Source organism: Pungitius pungitius, chromosome 9 (genome assembly GCF_949316345.1).
Source record: "Pungitius pungitius chromosome 9, fPunPun2.1, whole genome shotgun sequence".
Taxonomy (NCBI): Eukaryota; Metazoa; Chordata; class Actinopteri; order Perciformes; family Gasterosteidae; genus Pungitius; species Pungitius pungitius.
The window spans coordinates 4127692-4139559 of NC_084908.1; the positions used below are offsets into that span (position 1 = coordinate 4127692).

At 46.3% G+C, this 11868-nt stretch overlaps 1 protein-coding gene across 1 annotated transcript; it reads left to right on the plus strand.

The window, feature by feature from the left end:
* Window positions 1-434: 434 nt before the first annotated feature.
* On the plus strand, window positions 435-11862 carry kitb (KIT proto-oncogene, receptor tyrosine kinase b). Its single transcript, XM_037472947.2, has 21 exons — window positions 435-638; window positions 2088-2363; window positions 2459-2743; window positions 4060-4199; window positions 4982-5150; window positions 5865-6054; window positions 6120-6235; window positions 6329-6443; window positions 7040-7230; window positions 7489-7595; window positions 8033-8159; window positions 8452-8556; window positions 8998-9108; window positions 9623-9764; window positions 9857-9924; window positions 10007-10098; window positions 10517-10639; window positions 10899-11010; window positions 11254-11353; window positions 11484-11589; window positions 11706-11862. Exons 1-21 carry the CDS (start codon window positions 584-586, stop codon window positions 11847-11849), a joined length of 2874 nt encoding a protein of 957 aa, XP_037328844.2. The 5' UTR covers window positions 435-583; the 3' UTR covers window positions 11850-11862.
* Window positions 11863-11868: the final 6 nt, after the last annotated feature.

Sequence of the window (11868 nt, forward strand, 5' to 3'; positions counted from 1 at the left end):
GTGACTGGTGTGGGTAGTGTACACAGCCTCCTGATGAGCGTTTATTGGCTCTTTGTGGTATATGGAATTACTAATTAATTAATTGAATATTGAATCTGGGAAAAGAGTGAGACCATCGCACATCTTTCTGATTAAAGCTGGGAAACGCGTCAGAGCTGTCACCGAGATGGCCAGGTTCGGGAGAACATCTCCAGTCATCTGAAAGACCCAGCCAGCTCTCCCATTACTGGAGCGATTCATTCACGTTTTTATTTGACTTCTGACTGTGTAAAAAAAAAGAAAAGAAGACAAAAAAAGAGGTGATTATGGTTTTAAGTGGTCTGTGTGCTCTCCAGCCAATGCGGGTCAGAAAGGAGTGGCAGCGATCCGGAGCCGCAGCACTGTGCCTTTAAGCTGGACTCCGTGGAGGGGGGGGGAGGGGGGGGTCACAGCCGTACTGGATCACTGTGTTGGTGCGCCCCGCGCCGTGGAGGAACCTGCTCTGTGGATGGATGCGCACGGGATGCTCCTTCCTGCACTTGTATCGCGCGCAACAAAAAGTCGAAACCTTTAAAGGAACAAAAAGCTTGAGCCGTGTCTCATCATGAGGTGCTCCTGGGTGGCTTTCGCCTCACACTTTGTTCTGCTGCCAATATCAGGTAAGAAAATACATGTTGTTTAAATATGTCCCTTTAACGACTCGTGGTGTGGCTGCGTTCGCAATATTGACTTTATAGAGACCTCAAGATATCACTTTACAGGCGCTTCAAAAATCATTATTTAGTTTAGCTTCCATTTCCAAATGATCCCCTCGTGTCCTTTGGAAATGGAGCGGCGATGCATTTGTACTTAATGCGTCATTACAGAATTATTTTAACATTCTTTCTCGCATCTGTATTTTAGTATTTAACTGTTGCTCTGACTCCAATTTTTCATTTAAAGTCCATTCCGCTTAAAATACATTTTCCGTCTCCACGTTGCTTCTGAAAACATGAAAGACGTCCATCACACCCAAGTGTCCTTCAACGGGGCAGTTGGATCAACCTGTAAGATCATGTCTCCCGAGGACATATTTGCATAACCTTACTGTTGGGTCACATGGCCCACACGAGGGGAGATGCCATTGGCTTTAGCTTTCGCTGCAGCCAACAGGTGTGTGCGTGTCATCTTTGGTCGATTCATTATTTATCACAGCGACATAAAAGGGGATTAAGTTGTGCGCTTTAGCGCGGCCAGCAGAAGGAACAAAGCGGAGGAAACACACACACACACACACACGCCGCAACATTTACCCAGATCTGCCTGCTGTGATGATCGCCCCGTGTGTTAGTCATATAAAACAGCCCCGGGTTCTGTGCGAGACCTTTTTTGCCTACTCAAACATCTACTGCATCTCACAGCCAGCTACACAACATGCACTTTGCACCCCGCAAACACACATTCAATGTTGTGTGTGTGTGTGTACGTGTGTGCGCACGCGCGCATCCACACGCTTCTCCTCTGACTTCTTGCCCCGAAGGCACAACAGTCACATGAGGATCCAGTTCTTTGGAATGGGGCACATCATGTGGAAATCTGAAAGGAAAACCAAAGTTGGAAATGGAGGCAGGGGGAGGGGGGGGGGGGGGGGGGGGGGCTTAGTACACTCGTCTTAAGCGAGTGGATATAGGGGACTTAATGCATGTTTACTCAGGGGGTAGACAGCTCATAACTATTGATTGTTCAATTAAGCCGTGGTGGTTTGATAGCACTCTCTCCTTAGGGGCTCTGTGCCAGTTCTAACATTCCATCTAACCGCCACGTATGTACATCTCTGTGGTGGGAGTTTGATAGAATAGATGTTAAGTGAAGGCGTAATCTGGGGTCCTAAGTCCTAAATCCTGATTTCCTTTGTCCTGTTAAAGCTCTTTCCGTTGATTTCTATCTCTACCTTGCAATTCCCTGAGTGTGTAATTCATCCAGATAAAGGTGGCAGTTTGTTATCTTTATGTGCCGCCGTTTATGTGCCCCCCCACCCCCACCTCCACACACACACACCCAGTTGCAGCTGCACCCAAGTTTCACCTTTACGTCATCCACATGACCTCCCTCTGTGCTCTGTCTCAAAGTTTTGTGCCGGCCGGTCATCTACCCCAGCGGGCCCCACGTAGTCGTTCCCATGGGGGGAAGGCTGGAGCTGCGTTGCCATGACAATGACACGACATCTGCCTCTCCGTCCGCGGTGAGGTGGCAGGGGGAGAGAGTTCGCAGATTGGAGGAAGAGGTGGAGGAGGGCAGAGTGGCCTACATCAATGTGAATAAGGCACAGGGCCACCACATGGGTCGCTATGTGTGCGTCAACAATAGCACGCTGGAACACAGCTCCATCTACGTATATGTCAGAGGTGGGTGTTTCGAGGTGGAGGCGGCGACGGCGTGAGTTTGCGCGGTTGTGTGTGTGACGTGTCTATCAACGTGCATCTCCCTCTGGCCTCCCCAGAACGGCAGAGCGCCTTCCACCCCACCATTGTGAACGATATCCTGGTCCGCGAAGGAGATAACTGCACCATCCCTTGTCTTGTGACCAACCCCGAGGTGACCCTGCTAGCCTTGGAGACGTGCGATGAAAAACCTTTGCCCGAGGGCATTAGTTACCACAGTGACCTGCAGCGAGGGGTCACCTTCAGCAGCGTCACGAAGGAGTACGTGGGCTGCTTCGTGTGTGCGGGACAGCTCGCTGGGCATAAAGTGAAGTCACGCCAATACACGGTGGACGTACTACTTGGTAAGTGAGAGACACGGCAAAACTATTCCTAAGAACTCCAGGGTTCAAGGGTTCTTCTAGTGGTATGGGTGTACTGGATTTGTCATTTGGGTCATATTTAAGCTTATAGGGTTAACAAAAGTTGTTGACAGGTGAGAAGTGAGGGAGAGTCCATCGTCTTATTTGAGATAAAGTCAGTGCTTGTAGCTCATGCCTCTTGCAGCCTCCTGGTAAAGAGGCAGTGAAAGAGGAAGCCAAAGCTTTTGCCTTTGATGCTGGGTCGGAAATCATAATGCAAATGTTCCTTCCGAAATTGGGCATGTGCTGTAACTACGATAAAGTTGCCCTGTTGATGTCTCTTCTATAGCAGGACTCTAAGACAGAACTTATTGGAAAAACCAAAGCTGCTTAGCATGTTAGCGTGCTACTTAGCAGTATCCACAAAGTAAATAGTGGGAATGGCATTAGTTCTGCGAGTTGTTTGCTCACAAGAAGAAAAAATATCGCAAACATTTAAATGGTTCACCAAAGTCAGTGGGATTAAGCTACTGGCAGGACACAAACGTCATCCCTCAAACAGTCTGAACCAAAGTGGTGGCCCATCAGGCCAGCAGAGCCAATAACAGGGCTACAGATCTTCATCAGAAGCCATAATGCATGCAGGCAGAGATCTGGGGCAGTGACAGCAGATGTCCACATTGCAGATGTGTTTTCCCCCATAGCTCTTCACATGAGCCATATTAATAGCAAATGTACCATAAAAGCATTTCTAAGTGGACCTCAGTTGGAACCAAATATATTTCTATTTGTCCCTGCAATGCATCAGCATTTTCCGGCTGTTCTGCAGTGGAAAGAAGTCCAAAACAGAAAGAAGCTGGGAGGAGCCAGGGCACAGTGTCCTTCAGACTGATGGAGGGGGGGAGCGAGAATAGAGGAGTGAGGGAGGGAGGGAGGAGCGGAGGGATTAGAGTCCCACACCAAACAAAGCTTTGTAACGTGCATGAAGGCTGTGTCTGGTGTAAACAGAATTACCGGCGTCTTCATCAAACACAAGCGCAGAAGTGACGCCTGCTGGCATTAAATATTGTTAAATAATAGTCCTGTTTGTATGCGCACAAGTGTCTGCATGTCCAAATGATCTACTTGTGTGTTCCTTGTCATTAATGTGTGTATTTTTGTCCAGTAACTGGAGTTAAGCACCTCACAACAGTCTTGAGTGACGGCACATGGATGTTGTCATTTCACACTGCTGCTTCACACGCAACCACTAGTGAGTTAAAATGAGTCATCCGATGATATCAGTCATGATGATGTTGTTTTTGCATCTCTTGATCTAGTGCCAAAGGTGCCTCCAGGGATCACGTTATCCCACAAAGAAACAGTCATCCTCAGGAGGGGAGAGCTGTTTTACATTACCTGTAGCTCCAACAACGTCAACCCGAACTTCAGTGTCAAATGGGATTTCCCTTCAACAGCGGTGAGATTGATGAAGGGATTGACCGGGTTCTCCTTGGCATCATGTCCCGCTGTCTGGATGTGAAGCTTTCTGTCTCTCTTTGAAATACATTAAGCCTTAACAATCCGAGACACTGGGAGGTTTACACTGAATGTGGATTATGGGATACTGAGGCCAAACCCTGAGTAATATTTGTGGTTTGTGGCGGTTTTAATAACCAATATGTGTCATTTGCCCTATTTTGGGGTGTGTGACTTTGATTATAATATTTCTTTCTTTGAATAATAAAAACTGCTTTTAGGCAAGTGACAGTATTACAGCCAATAGTATTTTTGAATGTTTAAATCCCACTATTTGTTATGTAAAAATGTGTAATATTTATCTGAGCGGAGAACTCTTCTTTGTTAAAATAGCCGGTCTTGCCATGAATGCTTTAAGTGCGTGTTAGCGCATGTTAGCGCATGTGTCCTGCTAGCTAGCATGCGGCCCACACCCTACACTGCTCTCACCCATCGGCTACAGTGAATACCGCTGCCGGGAACAAAGGCCGAGTCAAAGAAGCGTGGTTCCCCCCCTCTGGTTCCCTCTCAATGTCAACGTTAACCACTGTTAGCGCCTTTGGCCTAGTTCCAATTTTGCTACTAGCAGGCCGCCATGTTGAGAGAAGTTGAAATACTATTAAAACTGTGAGGGACGAGTACGTTCACTTGAGAAACTGATGATGCATGCCGCCTTTGAAAGCAGAGGATCCGTGTGACCGTGTGACTCCCCCCCCCCCCCCCCCCCCCCCCTGTGCGCCACAGCACCCTGATGAATCCAACACCTCACACATCCTGTCCGATTTCCGTGGTTACCAGCGTGGCACCTCGCTCTTGATCACAGCTGTCAACCAATCAGACGCGGGCATTTACCGCTGTCGCGCCCACAACGAGAGAGGCACCAGTGCCACATCGCTGCAGCTGGACGTCCGGGGTGAGTGTCGGGGTAGTTTGTAGTTTGTTCCATGCATGGGTGGGGATGCAGACACAAACAACGCCACCAACTGGATTCTAACCAACATTATCTGGGAAACACCCCTCCATAGTATTCACAGGAATGTTTTGCAGTTGTTTAAAACGGAAAACCAACCAGACAAGATCTCTAATTTGCATAGTATGCAAATATGTGGACGCCTTAGTAAAACAGCTGTAATTGTTTGAAATGTCAAATGTCAACATACCAGTGCAAACGTTCGAAATGGGCCTCGACACGGGTCAGGCAAGACACATTTGTCAGACCAGGTGCAGCAGAAGACCAAGATGTTCCAAAAAAATGCAATGTAAACTGTAAAGAGCGGGGAAACCAGCTAGGCTCACCAGATGTGAGCAGAGATTATGCTGCATACAGTCTGTAGTGATTTAAATCGGATTTTTCCTTTAAACGTATGCAACAACTCATTTGAAAATGCAAATAAGCTCAGGCTCATTTGCATCTGGCAATCCCAAATTCCAAAGTGAAATGGTGGTGGTAGGTTGAAGAAACCCAAGTAGCTATCTGAAAGCATCTAACACAAGGATCACACAAATGACACAGCATCTACAGTATAACATTTGCCTTTGGGCAACACTTGCAAACATGGAAGTGCTGCTGTGTAAATTCTAGGGAGGACTTTTCCTCTGAGAATTTGTGTTTCTGATGTCCCTCCAGATCAGGGGTACATCACCATGTTAGGAAGCCCAGGTCCGATCCAGGCCGAAGTCAAAGAGGGGGAGAGCCTGAGCCTCAGAGTGGAATTCAATGCCTACCCCGCCCCCAGCTCCCTGACGTGGGCACACAACGGCAAACGGCTCCTCAACACCACAGAGCACATCATCACCATCCACCGCGGCAAATACAGGTACAGCCAGTTGCACACGCATGTGCACCGGCTGACATATAAACCCCCGCACTTTGTTTCATCAGACTCATCAGCGAGCTGCGGCTCGTCAGGGTCTTCCGCTCGGAGGGCGGGATCTATAAGGTCTCGGCCAGCCACGAGGACGCGGCCGCCGATCATACATTCCACGTGTACGTCATCAGTAAGTGGCCCTCACAGTTAGTACACAGCCTTAGTATTAATACATTATCTATGCTAGATTTGGTTTTATCTGCCCACCTTTTCCCCTCACAAGGCAAGCCGGTTATCATCGCCCAAGACGGCCCGATTGATGGACAGGTGCGGTGCATCGCCGCTGGTTACCCAGTCCCTAGGATAAGCTGGTACTTCTGTGAGCTGCCCCACACAAGGTACACCTAAAATGTGTTCAGCTCGCTTTATACACCATATGAAACAGCTTCCATCAGAATAAGATTGATACACTGTTGTTTTATTGTCATGAGTGTTAACCTTGTTATGGATATTTAATGTTTTATGTTTCCGTTTGGACCATAGAGAGTATTTATAGTACTTTATTTTCATTAGATTAAATATATGTTAAAGGATGATGTAATAACATTCTTTAGAAATTAACTGCATCACATTGTAAAGTACCACATTATTGTATTTTGTTAATCCTTCTTATTCCATAGTCAGTTCAGTTTCATTAAAAGCTGTAACCGAACAGCAGTGTGACTCGGGAGCATTTTACTCACAATAATCCTCAACACCTTCTGTTGTTTGGTCTGGCGGCTCCTTTGGGAACAGTAGAGGCTGATGAGAAAAAGTTTTATGTGATCACATAATCTCATTAGTATTCAGACAATTAAGCCAACCAGATTTCGACTGTTGGTCGACACAATAGAAGCAGTTTAGGACATTAGAAGCTTTGGTTTGAGAGTGGTCCTGGTTGCGGTGTTGTTGCGCTGAAACCAAGGGAGAAGGTAACTTTGTAACCCCTCCACAGGTGCTCACTCCTCCCCAATGCCACAGAATGGGAGAGTCCGGATGTTGCCATGGTGACAGACTCCGCTTTTGGTCGGGGCAAAGTGGTGAGCCGGCTGAACGTGAGCACGGAGCATGCGCACTATCACACCCTGGAGTGCGTGGCGAGCACGGAGGGGGGAGAGGAGGCCTACACGCTGTTCTCCATCAGTGGTACGACACACACACACACGCAGCCTGTGTCTGTGGCGGCCATTTGTTTGGTTATTGGGTGGAGATTAGATGAGATTAGTGCATGCTGACCATGCAGGTTGGGATTAGAAGGAGCAGTCTTGCTTATCCTCCGCACGCACAACAACACTCCACTGCTGCAGCTCTGCGCGTAGACACCGAGGAGGTGGATGTGGCCGCGTGTTGTGTTTGCGTGTGCTTGATTTCTGATCACTCCTGGCGTGTGTGTTTTCCTGTCAGAGCGCATCGTCCCCCATAAACTCTTCACTCCTCTCCTCACTGGCATGGTGGCCACTGGCATCCTGCTCAGCCTCATTCTAGTGGTGCTGCTCTATAAATACGCGCAGGTAAGACAGGAAGGAAATCATACATCACACCAATAAAGACATAGCTTTTGATGTGAGAGGGAGTGGGGTCATGCATATCAATCGATCGCCGTCAATCACGTTTCAAAATCCTCAGCCGTCAATGGGTGACATCCAGTTCAAGAGAAATAGTTCCCCACTCTCATTGACTAATGACTCATGCCTCCATGTTGATTATTGTGTGCTTAAGTTTTCAGGGATCAGATTAATTTCTTTTTGCTGCTTTTGGAAGGGGAAGCATTTCCTTTTAAATCATATGAATGTGTCTTGATGAATTGAAATTAACTGTTCAGTCATTCAGAAGTGGCACACGCACACGCACACACACACACACAGCGTGCTGCCCTTGTTACCTACAGACGAGTCAGACTCCACTTTCTCTGAATAAATGCTGTATGAATCTCTCCAAACTTCAACAGAAACCAAAGTTCCAAACCCAGTGGAAGGTCATCGAGAGTATCCATGGCAACAACTACGTATACATCAACCCCACCCAGCTGCCGTATGACTCCAAGTGGGAGTTTCCTCGACAGAAACTACGCTTTGGTACGACAGCGCTTAAGTTTGTGTAGCTGTATACCGCGGGTTTCCATTTGTGTAACTTTGTAACTCTGCGTGTTTACTTCACTGCGAGCTTCACTGTGCGTAACGACACACTAGAAGTTTGTTTTCACAATTCTCTGTTGAGAAATGGGATTAGAAGTGGATGCAATTTGAAGTATGTTACGTCTCTGCAATGAGGATATTATTCCTTCCATATATTTTTAATGTCTCTTAAGGGATCTTAGGGTAATTATAAAATAATAATGTTTTTGTATGTGTGTGTGCGTTCCCACAGGTAAAACCTTGGGCTCTGGGGCTTTTGGAAAGGTAGTGAGGGCCACAGCGTATGGACTCTGCTCCGCAGATACTGTTACAACTGTTGCCATTAAGATGCTCAAACGTAAGTGTGTGTGTGTGTGTGTGTGTCTGATTTTAGCTCTCTCACTCTTTGTCCGAAAACATTACTATCTCATTCCTTATATCATAATAAACATCATAGCTGGGTTTGTAACCTTAATACATGAAACTGTCAATGTTAATGTTGTTTTTTTATTAACAGATACTTCTCCTATATTGATGGTAGATGTGGTCATACATCACAGATAGTGCAGTAAAAGTGTTTTTTGTAGTCACAAAACAGTTTAAAGGTTAATTAAAAAAATTGTATCAAAAAGTCAGAAATCAGGTTGTACTTATTAGGTTTTTTGCATTTGATCGTATTCTGTGACTTACTTGGTGTAGGGGCACCATTATGAAACACATGATAACCAATAGGATGATTAATAGTTTGTATGCACTTATATAAATTAAAGGAAGTAATGTCCTTATGATGTCATCCCAGCCAATGCTCACGCTACGGAAAAGGAGGCGCTGATGTCAGAGCTGAAGGTGCTCAGTTACCTTGGAAACCACGTGAACATCGTTAACCTGCTGGGGGCCTGCACTGTCGGAGGTGAGGGAAGATACAAGTGAGAAGAATGGTCTGGAATCTGATCTCTATTTTAATGCTGACAGTACACATATTTCTAGCGTTTTGCTTATTAATCATTTATCCATAGACTGATTATGTTTCATGGTTGTGTATTGTAAGTGCTGACTTGCTGATGTGCAGAGCCAATATTGATCTCTTTTGGAAAATCAGATATTGTGATGTGAAAACGTGATGCAGTTGGACTTGTCAAGGATTTACTTTGGAATCGATAATCATGTTCCAGACCATCAACATTGATCATAATGCAGCATTTGAATTGGTTTGAGTGTGCTTTTATAAGAAACCCTTTTGCACAAATTCTAATTTGCATTTTAAAAAGTCATATGCATCAACTTGTACACCATCTTCTTTTCGCTTTCATTTCATCGCTTTCAAGCTCATTGAAGCTTTGTGTTTCCACGTCTCTTTTCATTGTTCAACGGTGTTTCAAAATCTTCAAGTGAGGTTTTCTTTTCATCTCTTTTCACCCTGCCAGGCCCAATTTTGGTGATCACAGAGTACTGTTGCTATGGCGACCTCCTCAACTTCCTGCGCAGAAATAGAGAGGCCTTCATGAACTCCCAAGTTGGGGATGGTTACTATCGCAACGTGGCGAACCCAACGGAGCACACAGCGAGGTGTGCATGTGTGTGTTTATGAATTGTGAATTCACTTGCAAAATAATGGCCGCTTAATGATTATGTGTGTTTGTGTGTGTGTGTGCGCGCAGCGGAGAGGTGGCTGCTACCGAATACATGCCCATGCGTCCCTCTGAGAAAGAAAGGTCCTTCCAGTCAGGTACAAAGTGTCTCACTCTGCTCCTCTCACCGTGCATTTGAACGACACACCTCAGAAGTGTGACGGTGTCCTCTTCATTTAGTCGACGCAGCGGAGCTGTCTCTGGACCCCGAAGACCTCCTCAGCTTTTCCTACCAGGTGGCCAAGGGAATGGAGTACATTACCTCCAAGAACGTAAGGCTTTTAGCGACTGTGCGCTTTCGTTATTTATAGAGTCGTTACGGGAGGGATTTTAATAGTGCTGCTGCTGGTTTATGACTCACACTGTGGCCTGTGTCCAACGCGCCGCTGTCATCTTATAGAGCCTGTGCATTCAGAACTAAGCATGATGAAGAGGCTTCATCTGTTATTCCTCCCTGGAACGGTACAAATACATTTGGGATATTTGTCCGCTATAAGTATGTATTTACCAAATGTATACAGCAGCTTTAAATGTTCACTGTTCATTCATAAGAATAAGAATGCGCTGCCAATATGCCTTTTGTGAGTCGGCCCCGCCTCATTGGTACATGTTTTCTACATGTCACTCACTCACTTACTGCAAAAACCTGTCACAATGTCAATACTCACTGATGTGTGTGTGTGTGTTCAGTGTGTCCACAGGGATCTTGCTGCCAGAAACATTCTGCTGACTCACGGCAGGGTGGCAAAGATCTGTGACTTTGGGTTGGCACGTGACATCACCACTGACGCCAGCTATGTGCTCCGGGGCAACGTGAGTCTATCTCTCACTTTTTCTCGCTGACCTTGAAATGAAAGAAATCCTCATATCTCAGTACCCGGCATTGATGTATAGCATTAGCATTTTAGCTTGAAAGATTACAATGAACGTAGCTGCTGTTTATTTTTCTCTCTTGGGAGTCCCAGTTTAACATGTTTGTTTTATTTGTGGAAATTCTCATTACATTCCAAAAGAAAATCAATACATCAGATGCCCTAACAAGATCCTGTGATCGCGGCTCTCCCTCCTGCAGGCTCGCCTGCCAGTCAAGTGGATGTCTCCCGAGAGCATTTTTGACTGTGTCTACACTTTCGAGAGTGATGTGTGGTCCTACGGCATCCTGCTCTGGGAAATCTTCTCTCTGGGTAACGTTTTCAACTGCAGCCACGCTCGCGCATCTGTTTCATTATGTCTGAGCCATCATTATCGTTCCTTTGAGCTGACGCTCCCAAGCAGCAACATCACTTAGTGGGGTGAATCGGGCCAAGTCATATCGATCCTGATACAAAATGGTTCTCCAAAAAGCACTATTATGTCACGAATCCACGATTTCTTCCAAAAATGAGCCACAAATGTATGCTAAGTGAATCCGTGTGTCTGTGCTGCAGGTCACAGCCCGTATCCCGGGATGCAGGTGGGCTCAGCATTTTATAGGAGGATTCAAGACGGCCACAGGATGAGCAGGCCCGACTTTGCTCCCATTGAGATGTAAGTGTGTCTCCAGCAGCGGTAACAGACGTGCATTATTTTTAATGTCCATCAGGCTCCACTTGTCGCGGAAATTAAGTCAGATCGCATAGAACATTGGCCAACTTCTCACTTGAACTCACCTTTGTAGGTATGACATGATGTTGTCCTGTTGGAACCACGATCCTTTGAAGAGACCTGCCTTCAGTAAGCTGGTGGAGAGGAATGAACTACTTCTGTCAGAAAATACCAGGAATGTGAGTAGACAGGAAACATAAAGAGATGAGCACATGTGTAATAAAGAGCCCCAGACGGAATTGAACCACATTTCCTGCTGAAAAATGTTTTATCACCATCAAGCGTTGTCCTTCAGGTGTACCTGAAACTGAGCAATGCTCCCGGTCACCCAGACCAGCAGAGGGCGCCATCACGGAGGCTGAGCTCAGTCTGCAGCACGACAGCCCCAAACCAGCCTTTGCTGCAAAACACTGCAGACGTCTTCCAGGAATATGTCTGACACGCTCACGCACACATAC

Excerpts from the sequence above, each read along its gene's own strand:
- kitb (XM_037472947.2), top strand. The coding sequence starts at position 584 with ATGAGGTGCTCCTGGGTGGCTTTCGCCTCACACTTTGTTCTGCTGCCA. Across the intron at positions 5,151-5,864 it reads GCTGCAGCTGGACGTCCGGG|ATCAGGGGTACATCACCATG; the intron begins GTGAGTGTCGGG and ends ATGTCCCTCCAG. Across the intron at positions 7,596-8,032 it reads TGCTCTATAAATACGCGCAG|AAACCAAAGTTCCAAACCCA; the intron begins GTAAGACAGGAA and ends AAACTTCAACAG.